Below are 21,273 nucleotides of genomic sequence, written 5' to 3'. Positions count from 1 at the left end.
TTGTTTCCTGGACATGACTGTGCATGAGACACGTGGTGGGTTGTTGTTGTCAGTGGAGCCTGTTTGACGTATGTTTGTACATCTCATATTCATGTCTTCCCTTAAGTCTAAATGGTGTTTGTTGTAGTTTGGCAGTGGATTGTAGAAATGCTGCCTTTGCACAGTGTTTAGTTTGCATGTTGTCCCTTTGTCTGTGTGGGTTTTCTTCAGGTGCTCTGGTTCCAGTAATGTTCCAAAGGTCTGCAGGTTAGGCTCATTGGCGACTCTAAATTGTAAGTGTGACTGTGAGCGTGTCTCTGTGATTGACTGGTGACCTGTCCAGGGTGTACAGTGTACCTAATGGATGGTTGTGTGAGGCCAATCTGGGCAATACTGCAAATCACTGGTGAGGACTGATTTGTGGCAATGTCCCTTTTTTATATACAGTACATCAGTGTGATTAAGTACTTTGATTTGTCAGGTATTTCATTTGTTTAGCCATGAACAGGCATTGTGGTTATTTCCAGGAAATGTACTCAACACAACACATAATGATATATTAATCACACTGTCATGTATTGATGTGGAATTAATAAAATTATGCTTCATTCGGCTGACAGCCTCTCAGTTATTCATTCAGTCATATCCTCGCAGGGTTTTGTGATACTAAGTTTAATTAAGTTCTCAGCAGGGCTGTCGTCAGGATATTATACATACTGGGCGTACAGTTCCTAGTTCCAGTAGGACAGGGAGCAGAAAGGCTTATTTTTTCCACTCTAGATATTTGATTTCAAGGGAACCTGTTGAGTTTGAGTTGTGTTTGTTTGTGCTCAGCTGGAGATACGAAATAATCCTCAATCAGTACGTTTGCTTTTTCCACAGAGAAAGTTTCACCTCATTTTCCTGCTGCTCATACTCTTTCTCCTTTGTACTCTTTCTCCTTTGTCCAATCAATCATGAACTGACACGGCGAGGAGCGTTTGAGCCAAGTAATTCCAAATCAATGCATTTAATTATCTGTGTCTTTCTGCCTCTGCAGTGAATGGTACCTGAATGGGAACTACCTCGTCATAATTGTATCCATTGCAGTAATATTACCACTGGCTCTCATGAAACAGCTTGGTGAGTATGGAATATCATGTCCTTCTAACAGTCTCATTAGTGTCTGTGTTTATTCTGTGTTGCTTCATGTTTTGCATGAGTAGGTTAAAGTGAGATTATGTCCTGTTTGCTGACCAGCAGCCACCGCGGCTACAAATTATGGGATAATGTCAAATGCTGAACCACCGCATTAAGCTAAAATGCTAAACTATTGTGACAGCAGCACAAGTAAAGAAGAGTAATAAAGTCAGCCAACCGAATCAGTAATGTGTGTTACACACAAATACTACAAGTTGCTGGTCATGCCAGACTGTAGCAGGTGAAGCTCTGAGTGTATTGAATTAAGCAGGCAGAAAAGGAGCCATGGAGCTGATAGGGTTTTATGTAGGGACTTGTTCAAGGACACATGACCATCAAAGCTTGAACATTGGTATTTGTGCATGAATGATAATTTCTCTAACTTCCTTTCTCACCTATGTGGCCTCCTGCTCACCTTGAAATTTCACCTGATGCCTTACTTTGTATTAAGATATCTTTACTGGGGTGTTGCAAAGATTTGAGACCCACACATGGATGCTTTAGTTTTTATTAAAAGCATGTTCATTTCCATGTTAGAAGTGAAGGCAGGGGGGAGATTTTTCAGAGCCAGGTGAGCCCACTCTGTCTCCCCTCCTTGCTTCCTCTTGGCTCATGCTCCTGCATTCATCGTGTAGTTATGTCTGATTCACTCACATTAAAATAATAAGTCTTTGTTGCTGTCATGACATGCACAAATCCAATGTGTTTCGCGAGGTTGGTCGAGTGTCGTGCGGTCTGTCTGCATTACAGCGCTTCAGATGAGCAAGTACGTGAAGCAAAACAGATGGAAAGAAGGAAAAAAAAAGCAAAGGAAGCCAGTTTGGAAGTGAGAAAAGGAGGCGTATTGGCTGACCTCTTGTAAGAAGTCGGTCTCCTGCCGAGACATGAAGGACAACAGAGCCAGTCGGTGCTGTGGAGTAATGAGCTCCAACTCCCAGCACATTAAATCATCCCAGTCCACCACAAGGCTTGAAGAACACACAGCAGAAAATGCAGTTCAGCAGGAAAATACAGTTTAAACTCACCAGTGATTAGTTATTACTCTTAAGCAGAGAGGGGAGATATTACGCATATCTTAGATGAGCATTTAGTATAATATATTCCAGATTAAGCACGACCATGTAATCCCAGATGAGCAAAGTGCTAACAAAGTGTTTGTCTTTTTTTTAGGATACCTGGGATACACCAGTGGCTTCTCCCTGAGCTGCATGGTTTTCTTCCTCATTTCGGTATGTCCTCTGATTCTTGATATACGTACATGTAAACTCGTTGTTGTCTCGCTTCTTCTGTTGGCAGAAGCATCAAGGCAGAATATTCAGATGCACTGGGATCAGTCTGGGTTTTTTCTGCCTTCCCACCACCTCTTTAGTATTCTCTACTCTCTCCACTCATTGCCATGGACTAATGTTTGCATGCTGCAGTTCCAGGCTGTGTTGGTTCTCTGTCTTTCTCTGACCTAGTTTTGGCTGTGCGAGCTGTAATCCACGCATTGCTCCCTCTCTCTCTCTCTTTATGGATCTCTCAGTGCCATATTTTCCGCCTGTCTGTGTGCTAACTGTGTCCCACAGCCTTTGTTTCTGCTGAACGCCTCTCCTCTGCACTGTACAGGTCATCTACAAGAAGTTCAATGTCCCTTGTCCATTTGTGGACTTTGCATTCAATGTCACTGCCAGCGGGCTGAATGTCAGTGCCACTGATCCCGGCGGGGAGGATAATCCCGCCTGCATTCCCAAACTCACCAACCTCAACTCACAGGTATGTTTATGCATGCCACTCAGTCTCACACTGCAGATCCACCTCCACTGCCATGGCCACTGACAGACACCCACTTATGTCATAGTCATCTTCAGCATGTTGCCAGTGACACAATGAAAGCATGGGAATCACACTCGGTTTGAAGCACTCAGTTGCACTCAAGAGGCAATCAGGGCTCATATCAAGCCGTTAATGATAGACAATGGTGTGCGATTAATGCAAGGCTCAAAGATGGACAGAGACCCCTGAGCTGTCTGCCTCTGTCAACAGAAGCATAAAAATTGCGTTGGCATTCTGGTGCTTGCAGTGAGAGCATCAAGCTTGCCCTCTGTGGGCCAAAGAGACAGGTAATGAGTGAAATGGGAAAGACTTGACATTTCTCTCAATGCCCTTATTTTTTACACACAATACATTCCTTCACAGCAGGAGCGACTGCTGAAAGACTCTTAATCACAGCTAGATGCTTTTCATTTGTATGAATGTAACATCACATTCATACATACATTACAATTTTATTGAAACAATTTCCAGAGCATTAGCAAAGACTGATGAGTAGTTGCTTTAATGAAATCCTCTCAAGTCTTTATTAGCATCCCTTAAAGATGTATGAGTCTTTTCTAACCCAGGCTAGTAACCCTGCTGCTTAGCAGCTTATAAGTAAGGCATTCTTAAATAGGCTAAAGCTGGTCTGCAGCCAGGCCCAAGTTAATCACAGGGAAACAATTAGCCCACTGTGATGTGTCTGAGGGAGTAATGGGCAGTAAAGCGCGAGGTTGGTGGTAAGACGTCTGCGATGGTGCTGCTGTATCTATGGTGACGTGTTGGGGTTCATTTTCAGACGGCCTACACCATCCCCATCCTGGCATTCGCCTTTGTGTGCCACCCCGAGGTCCTGCCCATCTACACAGAGCTGCGCAAGTATGTTCTTATGATGGAAAACTCCTGCTAACTTTTGGACAAGAGATCAGTTGCACAACAAAGAGGAAAGCTGCTGTGTCGGACTTGTGCTTGGCTGATCATAACCTAGTCACATGCACTGCTTTCACTTTATTTTGAAATGCGTTGCCACTGCTTGTATGATGCAGCATGCCATTAGTTTAAATTTATCATCCTGCTTTGAACCACTGTTGCTTTTTAATTGTGATGTGTTATTGAATCTTTGAGGCATAGTCTTGCAACCAAAGTAGCCCCGCAGCTGAAGAGGGTATTTTACACTAACTGGGGCTACATGCTTTGTGTATGGGCATATACGGTAACTTGACAGTGGATGCCCTGATGTTATGTGTGTGTGTTTATGTTTGTGTGTGTGTGTGACATCACATGGCAATATTTTCTGATTTCAGTCCCACCAAGAAAAAGATGCAGCATGTGGCCAACATCTCCATTGCAGTCATGTACAGCATGTACTTCCTGGCTGCCCTTTTTGGATACCTAACTTTCTATGGTGAGGCCTTGTCCTCCTCCCACTGCAGATCTATCTATCTATCTATCTATCTATCTATCTATCTATCTATCTATCTATCTATCTATCTATCTATCTATCTGTGTAGTTATTTTTGCTACACTGCCTAATTTGCTTCTTTATTTCTTTATTCATGCTTCTAGTGAATTAACTGTAGCAATGTCATGTATTTGTTCTCATATCAGCACATTAGTCTGAATCACTTTGTCACTGTAGAACAATAAATCTGTAGGCTGCAAATCAAAATGGTGCATCTGCTCCCTCTAGTGGTCATAGTGAAGAGCTCACATTTACCATTTGTACTGACTTTACATACTGACATTCAGCAATGTAATCTACTGCACTGAGGCACAAAGGCATCATGATACTGAGGGTTTTACTTTTACCTAAATTTGGGATGTTATTAAAGCATTCTCATTACCATTTCTTATGATACCTGTCAGTAAATATCAATATTTTCTATATGTGTTAATTAATATTATCAGTACTAATGCTGTTTTGCCAGCTGTTCTTCCCTCATCATTCTTGTAGCTACTCTATTTTCCTCTCTTTTGCTCTCTTTCAGGTGAAGTGGAAGCGGAGCTGCTTCACACCTACAGTCGTATTGACCCGTATGACACGCTGATTTTGTGCGTGCGTGTGGCTGTGCTCACTGCTGTCACGCTCACTGTGCCCATTGTGCTCTTTCCCGTAAGTACAATTTCAGCACCTTAAGCTTACACATTGGCTCACTTGTTTCCCTCATACGGTCACTCAAAACACAGTCAGACATTGAAAATGGCCTTTTTGTTATGACCAGGTGCGGAGAGCCATCCAGCAGATGATGTTTCCCAACAAGACGTTCAACTGGCCCCGTCACATCGCCATTGCCTTCATTCTGCTCACTTTCATCAACCTGCTGGTCATCTTTGCCCCCAACATCTTGGGCATCTTTGGGATCATTGGTAGGTTTTACCAACTCTTGGTTAAGGCTGGTTTGATGCGTAAAGCACCGACATGTAGACGGATGTAATCACCTGCAGGTCCAAGAGGCCACCAGGCTCCTGAACTCTTCAAACATAAAATTAAAAACTAATAATAACAGCGTTCCTTTTTGGTGGAACAAAATAAATATAAACCAATTATTTTCCCTCCTTTTCTGCTAATTTCCATGTCCTCACGGCAGTGCTGACAGACTGGCAGCAGCACGTAATGAGCACTGAAGGGAAGCGAGAGTCCATTGAGGATTAGGTTCATGAATAATTCTGTGTTTTTTGTTTGCTCCCCAGGCGCCACATCTGCCCCTTGTCTCATCTTTATCTTCCCTGCTGTCTTCTACATTCGTATTGTACCCAAAGAAGAGGAGTCAATGCGCTCTGTGCCCAAAATCCTGGTGAGCATCTCATGAGATTAAGAGACAATTAAAAAATGTTTTGGTGCTTCACATAAATAAGACATAGAATGAACATAAAAACAGATAAGATGGAGAATAAAACCTGAGCAGCAGAGTTTTGAATTAGCTGAAGTCTCTTAGTGATATTTTTTATTTTTTGGGGGACACTGTAATTAATCAAGTCGCCTTGTATTAAAAGCATGAAACAGTTTTTCTGCATCTTTTTTTATGTATAAATGCTATAATAGTTTGGATTTTTACCACCATAAATAAAGTAACACTGCCAGATTTGTTTGCTGAACGATAACTCCATCCCTCGTCTCTTCTAGGCTGCCTGTTTTGCTGGGATAGGCATCCTGTTTATGATCATGAGCCTCAGCTTCATCATCATTGATTGGACATCGGGCACCAGCAGTGCCAGCAGTGGTCACTAGGCACCACCTTTTTTTTTTTTCTTTTTTTTTTTCTTTTCCAGGTTTTATATTGTTGATTTAGATCAGTGTTGTAATGTTACTGTTTTTACTTTGAATAATGTTTGATGTTGATCTTCTCCATTAGAGAATATTGGCCACAGAGGAGGAGTCCAGAGTGGGGGATGGCTCTCTGTTTCTCTGAGAAAAGCTCTCACTCTAATGACGTTGCGTTGTACTGTACATCCTGCCAAACAGTGACTGCAGGTCCAGGCCAGTAGACTTTCATGGAAAGTTGCTCGTGAATTTACAAAATAGGTCAGGTGCATACAGATTGATGTTGACATTTGGAGGCTGTGCCTTGTGAGACGGATGTAAAAAAAGAGAAAAGTGACAAAATAGAAAGCTGCTGTCTGACCCTGTGTTGGCTGTGTGACCCCTTGCTATTCCTGTCTTGTCCTAAGATGATCTGCAAACTACTACTCGGATTATAATACACAATCTGAGACACCTCCCTTTTAGCAGCTGAATGACAGAAATGTATTGAATGATAGACCCTTATTTTATGATTTCTATGTCTATTATTATTATTATTATTATTAAGTTATTTGAGTAACCACATCTTTGCCATTCTGTGCAACTGCAGAGGAAAGTACAGTACAAGCTATTGCACAGAAAGAACGACAAGTTAAAGGAATAGTTGGACATTTTCAGCTACTTTCTCTCTTGCAGAGTTGAATGAGAAGATCAACACCACTCTTGTCAATTTGAAGCCACAGCCAGCAGCTGCTTAGCTTAGCTTAGCATAAAGACTGGAAAATGTCCAACTATTCCTTTAGCCTTTAGCCTCCTACTCCACTAACTTGTGCTGCTGCTGCTGCTGCTGCGTATTTTAAGCTCTGAGGTGTTAACACTCTCACCTCTGACAGCGCGAAAACCACAGACAGTATGCCGCATAGAGACGTGAGCACTTTTATCATAACGTTCCTACACAGTATGATCTAGATGTATATTTTATTATTAGTCACTACATTGACGAAAACCTCACAAGATGCAGTATGGACTGATGACATGATCCTCAGCGCACACTGAGGCGATCGAAAATCAGAAAAGCAGGTTTCAGGTTGGGAGTGTTTTTGAATGGCTGTCCACATCGCGACACAACAGACTGCCTGCACAGTTTTCTTTTCAGCGTCACTGTGTAAATGACAGTGATCAATGGTACTGGAGACCTCAGCAGCTGGAGTGCACAGATCCAAGCGATGAAAGATCGCCTTGTTTTTTTAATCACCGAGCAGGCGCATGCAAGATTTGATGTGTTGTTTCTGAACATTAACTGGAAGTAATCAGAGGTAACCAAAACGTGTATGGAAAAAACAAACAAACAAACAAACAACAACAGGGTCACTTCATGAGCAGTTTGGTGTCTGTATATATTTCTGTGTTCAGCACAAGCTTGATCCCTGACAGAAATGACAGACATGGGATTACTGTCTCGTTAACAATGTTGAAAAGTTAGTGGTTAGCAATAGCACTTTCCTTTGATAAGCACAACTTCCTGTAGACATTAACAAGTTGAAGCTCAAGCAAATGATTTGTGAGAAGTGATAGATGTGATTTAAGGGCACATCCCTTTGTATAACTAAGTCATTGATAAATGAATCAATCTAATGTAGATTATGAGAAAACTAGTAATGTATCAATGGTATAATATGGATGTCTTCTCCAACATTACTTGAAATAACATTCAAGTTAGCTATCCTGTGAACCCCTGCGGTCATTAGTTTCCTCCTCTGGTCCGTTCTGTAGATAAAACAACTAATTAGGTGGATGTACTGTTGGAGGTTTTTGAGTGTCCGTACTGTTTGAAAAAAGAAACATGGCTCCACTGTATTACAACTATAGTACCTATATGCATTTGTGTTGTTAGACCTGCAAATATCCTCTGATCAGAAGTAGAATTCAAGTCTTCGTCTTCTGCCATTGATAGATTAACTGTTGTTTTGAAGTTCATGTTCAGTGTTTGCTCGGGTGTGTCAGTTGAACCTGATTCAGTGATGAAATGCAAGATGCAAAACATGTTAATGATTGATATTATGTTTTGTTTTTGTTTTTTTCCTGATATTTGTCTTTTATAGTCATCAGTGGTATAGTTTGGGTTATTTCTGACTTCCTCGCTGCTTCTTGGCAGACAGTAACCTACTAACTTGGAGCTGTTAGTGAGCTGGTGTACTTGCCTGCATTTCGTTATTTTCTAAATGACAAAATCTGTCACAGACTACAGTGAGTGCTGTATGGGTAAGTTAGTATTGTCCAGTCAGTTTGTCACGCAACAAACCTCTTTTAATCCCTTTTCTGTTTCATTATTTTGACATATTCTGTCGTCTTTGTGTGTCTGTATGTACAGGGAAGCATCTGAATCAGCCACGGGGGCCATAGCTTAGTGTTGTTTCACCAATGCAGTGGTTATATTTATCCCCCCACTTCCTGTTCCTTGTTTGACCTAATTTTATGGCTGTGGGTATGATAAAGCCATTCAATAAATGTCACAAAAAATGGTGCACACACAAAAAACTTCAAGCCTCACAACATGCAAAAAATAAAAAACAGGCAGCACAGTGAGGGGGCACGCTGTGTTAGTGGCTGATAGAAGATGATCTCTGAGGACCTCTATTTAGATCTCATTGTTGTCAAGTCTCCCTCTCAGTGTGATTTATTGAAATGTGTATGATTGAATAGTAACATATTAAATATTGACATTGGCCAGCATTTATAAATAATGTATATAAATGTATACCCTTTATATTCTATATGCATATCTAGTTTGTACAATGTAAATAGCAATTAAAGTTTTAGTCCAATTAAAAATATAAATGTAATCATTTTCAAAGTGCTTTTAAACCTTTTTGTCCTTCAATTCATGTCGATTTTCTTGTATCTCTATATATTTTAATATGTCGCTGGCAGTTACTGTACTGTAAACAATGTTGCAATAAAGATAATGAGGTAACAAAACTTTGATCTTTCATCATCTGTCAGATGTGACATTGTTTCAGACTATCAGACGGTGAAATGCTGCATAGATCTAAGTGTGAGCGGTAGATCATCATTTACGGTAATTTCATTGGAATGCTCAGATCCTGTGACCTTGAATCTATAACACATCCTTCAATCTGTTGTAGTCTACTGTATGTCTTATATGAGTGAACAAACAGAATAATAACAGCTTTATGTGGACCACTCTGACTGTGTAAGCTGTGAGAAGTATACGAACTGCTAAGCAAATATTCCTCAGCAATAAAAAAGCATTATGATTATATGTAATCTTATGGTGTTTCACAAATACATATTACTTTATTTCACCTAATGAAAAAGCTAGCATTAGCTCTCCTTAGCAAGGAAAAAAAATTCTGATAAAATCTTATCACACCAAAAAAGTGTTAAAAACAAAACTGAAAGATAGTTGTATATTCCTCTCTTGAGTGTCAGGGCCAGTCCACAGGGTGGCACTATGGAGCTGTGGAGCCATGACCATCCTGCAACGTAGCAATCAAATGTAGCTTTTACATAGCAAATACCAATATTATTAATTATCTAGGTCATATCGGACTCATTTTGATTCTCAGTCTTGACTTCATAGTGTCATAGAGTTCAGTCTTTATGGTCAAAAGTAGCCTTTACAAGCACTTTAAATAACAACCCAGATCTCAGCTGTTTGCAAAAACCAATTTGGATTACCAATGTTCAAAACACAGTGACCACTCATGCCATCATTTCAGATTTCACAGATTACTTGCTGCTAATTACGATTATGTTCAAGACTGAACATTGACATGAACATCTTTTATAATATGAAGCCTTGCTATAGGCTGGATCAAACCAGCTACCATATTAAAATGGTGCTCACATATAATTGCATCAGTCATAATAATCCAATTAAATATCAAGTCTATATTAATATATCATTTTGCATTGTGAGAATTTTTATTTTGAATACTTTCAAGTACATTTTGCAGTTACTACTTTTATGGCTACTTCTATCAATAAAATTGTAATATTTGGGCTATTTTTAGGGCATTTGTACACGTAGCATTTCTGCTAAGTAAACACCATGAATACTTTTTCCACCAATGTTATGTTTTGTCATTTTAAAATGAATATTGAAATCCACACAAGGCATGTGCTGCTTATTGGTGTTAGCTGTTAGCCAGAAATGTAGGCTGTTAAAAACAAAAAAACAAAAACATCTCAAATCCGTCTTTCCGTCAACTGGGGGTGTTGTTTCAAAGACACGACGCCAATTTGCCTCTTGGGGCAGTAATGCACAAGAGCTCCAACGGCTCAGGGCAGGTACACACTTAAGACAGCGCTTGAAGGCAGCGGTTGACTACATTTCCCATGAAGCACTCGGAGTGGGCGTATTTTCTGGCTGAGGTTGGCCCCGCTGCCGCTGAGTTGGGAGGTGACGGCGCTGTCTCGCTGTTTGTCGGACAGAGGGGAACTTCACGGCGGCTTCGGGTGTGGCTTCAAACGTGATAAATCTCAACACGGGGGAAAGAATGCGTAACGGCGTCAGGGACTGAAACAAGAAGAAGATTTAAAGCAGCAAAGAGAAAAAGCCTCTGAAAAGTGGTCGCTGTGTGTGTGTGGTGGCTTCACTGGCAGCAGGAATCCGTGTGCACGGTTTTTCAACAGCTGGAATACTTTTTTTTTTTTTTTTTTTGGCTGAACTTCGTGGCCCGTTTTCGTGTGTTTCACCTAAACCTGCTCTGATGGTCTGCTGGAGGAACCACCGAGTTAGCCAAAAGTCAACCATCCTCAGAAAGTAGCTCGAGCTTTTTTCACCTTTTTTTCCCCTTTTCTTTTTGGAAAACTTCTCCTCTCTCAGAAGAAACCGCCAATGACTGACTGAGCAACCAGCGAGTCTCTGGGAATTTCATATCCGACATTAGAAACCAGGTTCACGTCGCTGAGAGAAATCGTTTGTTTTTAATGATTTTCGCTCCCTCTCGCGGATGAACGGACTCCGACACGTTTGTCACCACTCATCAAAAAGGGAAGTCGCCTTTCTCAACTTCAGCCCTTGTTTTTGAAAATAAGGGTCTTTCGGACTCGATTTTTTTTCCCAGGTGATATTTTCCCACTCAAGCAGCAGTCCTGAAGCGTGCACTGGGAACCATGGGTTGTACAGTTAGTCAGGAAGATAAAGCCGCGGCCGAGAGGTCTAAAATGATTGATAAAAACCTGAGAGAAGATGGAGAGAAGGCGGCGAGAGAAGTGAAACTGCTGCTGCTGGGTGAGTACTCTGTCTGGGTTGCAAAAGCCCCACATTTAATGTCTTCAGACGAATTGTGCAACATCACAAAAGGCACAGATATGGCACACGGGTGCAACAGACCAAAAGTGTCCGACTAGTTACATGTTGGTCCCTGGAAAATGTGGCCCCGTCCCAGGTGTTTCTCGCGCGTCATGAGGGCTTTTTGGGTTGTTTGGGCTCAGAGTTCACCCACCTCCCGAAGAGACAAACGTGGCAGCAGAGGCGCAGTGAGTGCAGCTCTGTGCACATGTCAGAAAGCAGCATGTCCTCGTCTGCTTTGCCTCGTTCTTGGCTCTGCTTTCATGTAAACATGCGGGCTTTATTGGGGATGTTTGGGGAAAGTTTGGAGTTGAAACAGCACCCCGGAGCACATGTCCCTGTCCAGCAAGGACGTGAGGACATGTGTTAAAAGCCTGGATGTTGAGTGAGAGATCAGATCAGAGTGTGAGGGTTTTTTTTTTTTTCCTTTTTTTGGGGGGGACATGGCAATCCAACAGTCTTAAAATTGGAGTAGTTTCCTCCCACCAGGCCTGAATTGAGGGGTCAGACACGGCAGGGTCTGCTTCATAATGAGTGGGCTGCTGTTTGGAACACCCCTGACTGCTCTCTCTCTCTCTCTCTCTCTCTCTCTCTCTCTCTCTCACACACACACACACACACACCTGATTGAAAGTGCTGCCAGGTAGTAAAGAGACAATGACACTTTCCCAGGCTTTTAAATGCCTCTCTGGCTCTTTTAACTCTGAGGGAGCTTTAAAATGCCACAGCTGCTCGATGGGAGGGCTGCAAATACTGAGCATTTTCATTGTTGACTTATCTGCCCATTATTGCAGCCATTACTCATTTAGTTGGTCTAGAAAATGGTGAAACATGTCAATCATGTTTCCCAAAGCCCAAGGTAACGTCCTCACATGTTTTGTGCGCAACCCAAATATATTTCTTTTACTGTTTCACGTTGCTGTTGTGCGCAAAGCCCCAGCAGTTTTGATGCCATCCAGACATTATGCTTGTTGGCTTTACTTCCCAAATGCTTGTCCATTTTAAATGTTTTACTTCCCTACTTTTTATGGAACAAGGGTCCTCTCAGTTTGGAAACCTCACTTGATATGCAGCTCAGAGATGCGGAAAGAAGCGATTGTCATGGTTCTGCTTAACCAGTGATTTGTATGAATTGAACGTTGAAACTGGTAAATTCCTGCATCAATGACATGTTTCGTCGCACGCTCATTGATATACACTCCAGAAGTCACCCCGGTTATGGCCTTGAGGGAGTCGCTGTGATTTTCTTTGCATTGACTTTGCATGGAGGACTTGCTGAACATACATGCATTCAGGTTCAAGCTGATATTGATCATGTGAGCGGAGGAACTTGAGGCAACTTGAAAGGCACTTTATGATGTTGGTTTTCTGGATTAAAATGATTAGTCTAGAATATCATGTGGTGGAAAATTGCAGAAACAGCAGAGCGTTTTCATGAACATCATCCGTGAGCTTCCTGTTTTGAGCCTTTAACTAAATATCTGTGTTTTTTGGTGTACTTGGAAGCTTATTATTGGGCACCTCTCTCTTCTACAGCTTGTTTAAATCTGAAATAATGTGCGTGCATGCATTTTGTAACGCTGTGAATCGCTGAATTGATTCGCCATCGTCTTTCCTGACAGAAAACAGAATATTCTGCTTAAATTGATAGGCAACACATACTGTTTTTCTGTCCCAGGTCTTTGAAGAAACGGCTGGTTGTTAAGTTGTGCCCCTGGTTAGAAGGCTAATTACATGCTCTGCTCTGTACAGCAGGTTTCATATCAGTAATTACCATCCGGTGCAGTGTGTGTGGGGGTTGAGAGGAATTACAGGAGAGGTCTGTATTTGAACGGCGGGTTCATGAATTTGTGCATCAAGACTCGCGTCATGCAAATCAGAGTTTTCCCTTCACATGTGCAGTTTGAAGAACATGCCGCAACACATGAAGCATAGAAAACTGGAAGATTGTGGAAGATTTGTGCTCTCTAACAAGTGAAATTTACATTCTAGCTGTACGAAGGGTAAATGGAGAGTTGAATTATTAATGCCCTCCAGGTTGAACAGAGTTCATTTGGGCATTTCATTTTCTTTTTCTACTGTCCTGCTGGTCGACTGTACTGAAAGGCCAAGTTTCAGTTTCATAACATTTTCGTTCTTGGAAGATGTCATCCATTGAGTAAAAAGGGCCCTATGATGTCTACAAGGCAGAAAACACAGACGGGATCACAGAATTTGCTCACAAAAACAGAATCAACTCTTAAACATGGAACGTTGCAGAAATTGCAAACGTGTATTCAATTATAAAAATCTGAGTTTTCCCTCCAATTATGAGCTTTTTTCTTAGCACCTGAATGAAAAGACCTTGCCTCTGTGTTTCCCCTCACACACACACACGAACAGAGTCAGGTCAAAGAGGCAGTGCCTAGCAAGAGCTCATCACTTCATCAGACTCTCAGAAGTGCAACCACAGAGGCAGAGGCAAGTCACAAACTCATTGTGGACTTTGTGGCCGTGTGTGCGTAGTCAGATGTTCTGTTGTAAAAAATGAAACGCCTTCGTGTGTTTCTGGTCAAGCTTTGTAAATGAGGAACCTGAACCGGAGAGTCGCTTCCGTCACACCCACTGACCCGGTGTGTTCGAGCTGCATATGGAGCCTTATCAGTTTAATAAAATCTAATAGAGCTGCAACAATCAAGCAGTTAATCGCCTAGTTGTCAACTATTAAATTAGTTGCCAATTATTTGGATCACTTGATTAGTTTGAGTACTTTTTTTTTAAGAAACATCAAAATTCCCTTATTCCATTCACCAAAATGTGAATATTTTCTGGTTTCTTCTCTCCTCTATGACAGTAAACTGAATATCTTTGAGTTGTGCTCAAATCATAAAATACAGAATTCAGATTAATGTAAACAGAGTGTCCAGAATCTGGAAGAAATGAAAACAGATTTCGTAGGGTCCAAAGTGACGGCTCCTCTGTAGCAATTTGTGGTCGTACCTGAAATCATGATCTGTGTGTTGAGTAGCAGTGTGTGTGGTAGAGGTGTGACATCCCTCCAGAGGTGCTACATCATGCCACCACGTGTGCTTTTCAGCACCCACATCTGCTGCCATGGTATCTGTTGGAAAAGCTGAGAAATGGCTCACGGCTTCCCATGTGGCCGCACCAGTAAACAGTCTCCCCCGTCTGTCCAGTAAGGCCTTCTAACTTGTAAATTGTGATCCCCCGTCCCTCCTAAAGCAAACTCAAGAGACTCCGAGGTGAGATGTGGGGTTTAGCTTGAAGGAATGAGCCTAGTGTCTACTTACAGACAGAGACGGAAATGACGGATCTCTTGTTGAGTCAATTCTGAATCAATGCCTCCCTTCGACAAGCTCAGGAAGTCTAACTCACTGAAAGATTAATCGTAATGTTTGCACTTAATATTTTACCTGGTGTAAACAAACAAATGCAACAAGGAATTTCGATGGTAACTGCTTTTCTCTAATCGTGCCTCACCTGAATTAGATTTTGTCTTGTTAGGATTCCTAGAGAAAGCCATTAGTTAATGTAGCAGATAGGACTTGACACCGTTGAGGCTTAAGCTTTCATTAACAGGAAGCACTCATTCACAGGCTTGCCTGCTGATTCTGGTCATTGATTGACATTTAATCTCCTCCCCGTCCACAACAAATTTTCGCTGCTCACCTCAGTCGATTTTCTCTGTTCTTTGGCTTACAAACCTTATTTTTTCTTTGAGCTCAGCACAAATAAAATATTCCCTCTGGCTGTGTGCTCCGCTTGGTAGTAGGAAGTATCTCTGAGTGATTCACTGTAAGCGCATGCACATAAATGCAAACGCACACACACTTAATTGTACATAAACACATTTGTTCAGAGGCTTTATGGGCATTGCGGTTATGTAAATACATTAGCATGCTGAACGCTTGCATGCCTCTGGGCACGATAGGAAGAGACATCTACTTCTGACACAACTGTATAGGCATTGTGTTGAAATATCGTTGATACGTGTGAGCATTAGAGAAGTGCATAGCACATCCATATAGTGAAATACACCCTCTCCCCATCACACACACACACACACACACACACACACACACACACACACACACACACAGCTGTCAGCCAGCTTGACAGGATAGAGGTGATAAATACGGTAGCCTGATAAAGATGATTTTATCAGGCTACGGTGAAAAAAATGCTCATCATGTTCTTAGAAGAGATGAGCTTGGTCTATTTTAAGTCTTATACCAACTGATGTGACAGTACCTTTATTCATTTCCACTGAGGACAGTAGATGTGTTGTAGTTTTGTGACATGATATACAAGGCACACACTGCAGTACTCATAATATACTCCGTTTCTGACTTGGCTGTTGCTTCAGTGTTGAGTTGGCTCAGATTCCCCTACATAGCTCCTGGTGGTCACTGCAGTGAGGCTGCCACATGTAACAATGTAAAGCTGACATACTGTTTGGCCTGCAGCTGGTTTTATTCACGATCAAAGCATCGAATGGTTAACCTAAAATGAAGGCGGCAGTCGCATGACATCGCTCATGCTACAGCATTGGAAATGTGCTGTTAATGTTTTCAGGCTGAGAATATTTTAGCGTGGTCAACTTGACTTTTTTTTCTTTTCCCCAAACACCGGTCATTTATTATGAACCAGCATTGAGGTTTTTTTTTTTTGAACCGCAGACAAAAGAACAAAACACATGACATGAGCCGAGTCATGTCCTCTTCCTCTTTTACATCTCTGCAGCGTGTGTGAGGATGCTCATGCTCGTTTATCAGCATGCTTTGCTAAAGCCTTGGTGAGGAAGTATGGAAATGGACCTCCAGTGAGCCTTGAAGCAGTTCTTCAGTATACTTGAATAGATATTATGATATTCAGTGTTTTCTCGGCTGGGAAACACTAACACACTAAACACTAAACACTAATACTTTGAAAATCAAGAAAGAAGTGCCATGCAGATCCCAAAAAGATCAGAACAAGTTTGCCAGTGTAATTGTGGCATACCAGTTTGAAACACCTGCCATTGGTATCTTGATGAAACACGTGTTGTATGTGGTTCATAACAGCTGCACAAGGTGACAGTAACAGAAGGAACTGGTACATGCCACAGAAACAACAGTGGCATACCAATAGGCACTTTTCAATCTTGCCATCACTCTTTGAGAGGTCTGTCTTGCCTTTGGCAGTGACAGTGCAGCTCTAACATTGTCCATTTTGGGCTGCTATAGAAACATGGCAGTACAGCATGGAGGAGCCGCTCCCTCTGTAGATATAAAGAGTTCTTTCTAAGGTACCAGAAACACAATGATTCTTGTTTACAGGTGAATATACACTGGCCCTAAATCCTGCACAGTAGACCTTTTAATATTGGAGCTGCAGCCATTTTCAATTTGTCTTATTCTATCCAAGACTGATTTAGTATGACGCTATAACCACGATGTGAAATTAGAGCCCATCCATTCACGTCACAAATGGATTTTCCTGGAAGCGTTTATCTTGTCTTGCAGTTGGTGTCACGTCACCTGGAGGTTCGACCATGGTACCCATCAGATAAACTTCTGGGATGAAAATAATTGGAGCTTATCTTTTCAGTCATGGTCTTGTACAGGCTTGAACAGACAGTAATGTAATTCAAACACCCCATTTTTGAATCGTGTTTTGAGACCATCATTTGACAGAGGTTCATTAAAGAAGATTAAAATCTATTTACTGTAAGTTTTCCATCACTTAATGTATTGCTGAGTCTATATATTGTATTTATTTCCGTGTTGCACAGCCAAACACACACATTTTATTACGTTGTAACCAGTGTCAAACATCTGCGAAGGCACTTTGCTCCCGTGGGTTGCAGGAGCACAGTTAGCCTCACTTCTATTAAATGCTTTGATTAGGTATATTTCTCAAAGCTTAGCACTGCAGATACCGTATTGATCAGAGAGCGAGGGCCTATATCAACTAGCCTGGCGACCGCTACCATTTGTGAAAGCCATCAGTCTGAAGTAGAGCAGGGCTGTGAAACCTGAGCTATAACTACTGCGATAGTGTGGTTAGAGAAGCTGTGAGCCTCTCTCTGATCTGATCCCGTTATTATACCTTTGCCAGTTGGTGATTAGAGGTGTTCCACTGGTCTACAAAATTCTGGAAAGCTGCTCCTCTCAAGCCCAATTCCTCTTCCACTTCCTTTCCAGGTTGAAGAGGTGTGATCAGAAATACAGTGAAAGAAGTAAAATATTGCAGGATTCAAACCTTTTATTTCTCCAAAAACACAGCAATTGCATGCCTTCATTTTGGTGCATCCTGTACTGAATGAAAGTTTCAGCAGCACATTGTAGCCCAGATTCAAGTCTCCAGCACAGTCACCTATTGACTGTAGATGGTCATGTTTTGATGACAACACAAGGTGACATGTTCTAATGCTGGTCAGCCCGTGTGGTCAGTTCTCCACAGACACGCAGTTCCTCCCTCTTATTAAAGTCAGTGTCTGAGTTTTAGTGGATGTCAGGTGTAATTACAGTTGGCTGATTATAGAGACTTGGGTTTCTCTGGCAAAAGCGAGTCATACTGACCTGGTCCTCAAGTATAAGCAGCTCTGCAGTTTCTACTCTGGTAGCTGAGGACACTTTTACAGCTTCTCAAGAAACCTCATCTGAACATCAGCTCCGCAGCAGCAGCAGCAGCATTAAAACTGATATTTACAACAAGTGCTATAGGCTAAAAATGTGCCAATTCTATGAGATTCATCAAGTGAGCTGCTGCCCTGTGTTTTAGGGTGACTTGACCATGTTTACTCAACAGTCTGCACCACAGTGCTGCCCAATTAGCCCTATGACGCACTGGGTAGCAGATCTGTGAGTGTGTATGTGAAGGGGCTGAATATCCTGCAATTACAGGGAGAGCTCTGAAGATAAAGCCAGCTCCTGCAGACTGTGTGTCTCAGTGCGAGTCCATAGGGACAAGACTGCACTATCTTCTCCGCTCTAGAAGTACTGATAGTTTAGAAAATCCTTCACCACTGCCTCAATCCCCACCTCTACACGCAGCTCATGTCTTTGCTTTATTACCTGCATTATTCCTGCTGTTTCATTAAAAACATGACAGTCGCACAGAGTGGAAAATTTTACTGAGGAAAGGAAGTTCATGGCCCTTTTCAGTGCGCGTCTCCCGAGGCGTATGAGTAGTAACTGTTGTGAGTGCGGGCCTCAGATCACCACGGGGTGTGAAGATGTTTGACACAGGACCAAATCACAAGCCTAACTCTCTGTGCACGCCCTTTACCTTCGCTACTGTGCGTAGGAGGGGGAAGTAGAGACTGCTGCATGTAGGCCTGCAGACGGCCCTGCACAGATACAGGAACTGTTGCAAAATGCAAAGCTGTCTCACTGAGAGACAGAAGCCTAGATAAGGAATGCACAAGTGTGTCTTCTCCTTTTTTTTTTCTTGAAAGTTCACCCAAATTGCACAAAACCTCACCCACTTAATCACAGGGGTATCCAGCCATGTGGATATAATTTTGTCTCAAGGTGCTGTTTCAGATCTTCTCCTCTGAGACTTCCAGAGTCAGCCTCGTGCAATGAAGGCAAATTGCATTTCCTTTGTGGCGCTCAAAGTACTGAAACATCAGCAATTTGTTTTGCCAGAATTCATGTAATTCTGGTTGTTTTGGACAATTGGCACACCTCACTTTTCAATAGGAGCTATTTTCTGCTAGATTAGAAAATGCTGAAAGCTGTTGATGAGGGTGGTGAGGAGAGGAGATCTGTGGATTATCCTGAGTAACTGGGACATTGATTGTGGAGAGACATGCTGCTGAGGAGCTTTTTATGTGATGTTATTTGTCAACGATGAGAGCCCCGTCAACAAAGTTGCATTCAACTCTGTTGTATTGGAGTGACCGCAGAACCTGGAATACATAAAACCACATTTATCTGCATGACTAGATACCACGACTTAGAGAGAAACAGTTTTTTTATACTTTGCATGACCTGCTCATGCACATCAGTGAGCAGTTGGCTCCATCTTATTTTCATTCAAATTTGGCCCCAGGCCCAGAAAACCCTTTATGTTCCAGTTTCAACCCAAACCTGATAGACAGTATTCTGTTGAGTCCACACAGTGATCCCTGTAATGCTGCTTATTTTGCCAGAGTCCTGAAAAAACACAATTCATTCCCCAGGTTCATGACCCTCCCCACCAATAGCATCACTAGAAATGGCAAAGTTCCCCTCTTCATATTGCTTACATTTCCACACGCCTTTGGGGACCGGGGCTGGGGCCTTTCTTTGTCTGACCATGTCATTAAACACACATACAGCTAACCATTATCCCCCCTCTCCCCTCCCACAATCCATTTCCTTATTTTTGCCATTCTAGGAAATGAGCTCACTTCACTTCCCCTCCATCCTCATCAGGTTATCCTGTCATTTTTCTGCACTGGAAGGTCTGGGGCCTTCCCTGGGGGGACAGCCTGCACTCTCAGCCTTTATATATGTTGAAACCAGCTTAAGTACACTTAAACAGCTAAATGTTACTTACAGAAAGGAAACAGAGCCAGTTTTTGATGGAGGCTGTCAGTCTTTAGTACATCCTACCCTGACAATTGTGGAGGAAAAGTGGGCTGCACTGGAGAAGAAATGGGAAGAAATGGAAAATTTAATTTCAGAGCCATAGTAGAAAAGGCCATGATAGCAGAGGGCGTGCCTCAGTTCATATTTAAGTGGAAGTGGAAGATTGAGCATGCCTGTAGGATCAGCAGCTCAGCTTCACTTGACCACAACTATCACTGCTGCCCTTGCTCCCAAATGTCTTCTAGGTGGTAGAGGATAAAAGCAGACTGGCTGATGAGAGGGCCAGCTACATCAGAGATTTAATCTTGCATGATTTCAACAGGTGGTGAGGTGAGGTAAGGTAAGGTGTTTTGTACCGAGTGACAGAGCGCTGCTGCGATCTGAAATGGTGATGTAGTGAAGCTGTCAGAAAGCAGACGGCTTCGAAAAGCTCCATGTGTCACCCTCCCAGAGGTGTACAATGGGGAGCTGCTTGTAATCTCTTTCCTCATGGTGCCCTCCTTCACTTCTCTAAAGTTCTCCAGATTTAGTTTCACCCTGGAGCTCGCTTGATCTGTCACTGCTGTCTTCTAGCTGCTTCTTCTGGCTTCTGTTGGTTGCTCTGCTGAGTTGTGAGCTGCGGAGAAAGTGCATCGAGTGAAGTGCCTAACATAAATCGAGCAGCAGGGGCCCTTGTGAAGGTGATAGATGGTGGGAATAGTTTAGATGTCACACTGGGTGAGGGTATGTTTTTTTTCCCCCGGGGTGATAATGTTGTGACAGCTGCACTGTCGAGGCTTTAATTGAAAGGCCAGTTTGTTGCGGTGGTCTCGCCTGTCTTCAGCCCTCCACTATCTGTCAGCTGGACAGATATAATCCATAAACTTCATCTGTGTGTCTGACACTTTTTCTTTGCAAAAACTCTCTTGCTCTGAGCTCCTCCAGTCATATTCTCCTCATCAAACCTGAACTAAACTTTAGACACAACCTTGCAAAAATAAACAGTCAATATTCAAAGCAAAATTTACAGAATTTCTCCATAAATCTCAATGAACCTGAGCTAAATGAGGTTAACAGTATAGGCATTCATTATGAAACCTCACTGTTGCTCCGCCTGTGTGGTTAGGGTTTGTGAAACAGCGTCGAGCTCATTCGAGCAATGTGTCAGCGTCGCAGTATTAGTCATGTTCACTGGATCACTGCAGCCACATCATAAGCAG

At 42.2% G+C, this 21,273-nt stretch overlaps 2 protein-coding genes across 4 annotated transcripts in view; both read left to right on the top strand.

The window, feature by feature from the left end:
- The window catches only part of LOC143337614 (sodium-coupled neutral amino acid transporter 3-like), a 37,847-nt gene extending 28,948 nt beyond the window's left edge, over positions 1-8,899 (top strand). For all 3 annotated transcript variants that reach the window (XM_076757268.1, XM_076757276.1, XM_076757260.1), the window contains 9 exons: positions 1,019-1,101; positions 2,329-2,387; positions 2,767-2,913; positions 3,752-3,831; positions 4,257-4,357; positions 4,941-5,065; positions 5,175-5,319; positions 5,644-5,747; positions 6,077-8,899. In XM_076757268.1, the coding sequence (XP_076613383.1) occupies positions 1,019-1,101; positions 2,329-2,387; positions 2,767-2,913; positions 3,752-3,831; positions 4,257-4,357; positions 4,941-5,065; positions 5,175-5,319; positions 5,644-5,747; positions 6,077-6,181 (949 nt within the window). In that variant the 3' untranslated portion in view covers positions 6,182-8,899. The remainder of the gene's footprint in view (positions 1-1,018; positions 1,102-2,328; positions 2,388-2,766; positions 2,914-3,751; positions 3,832-4,256; positions 4,358-4,940; positions 5,066-5,174; positions 5,320-5,643; positions 5,748-6,076) is intronic.
- A 1,676-nt stretch (positions 8,900-10,575) lies between these two features.
- The window catches only part of LOC143337608 (guanine nucleotide-binding protein G(i) subunit alpha-2-like), a 59,333-nt gene continuing 48,635 nt past the window's right edge, over positions 10,576-21,273 (top strand). Inside the window, exon 1 of the mRNA XM_076757244.1 lies at positions 10,576-11,453. Coding sequence (XP_076613359.1) covers positions 11,336-11,453 — 118 coding nt within the window. The 5' untranslated portion in view covers positions 10,576-11,335. The remainder of the gene's footprint in view (positions 11,454-21,273) is intronic.

This window comes from Chaetodon auriga, chromosome 2 (genome assembly GCF_051107435.1).
Source record: "Chaetodon auriga isolate fChaAug3 chromosome 2, fChaAug3.hap1, whole genome shotgun sequence".
Taxonomy (NCBI): Eukaryota; Metazoa; Chordata; class Actinopteri; order Chaetodontiformes; family Chaetodontidae; genus Chaetodon; species Chaetodon auriga.
This window is presented reverse-complemented; position numbering and strand designations above follow the sequence as displayed.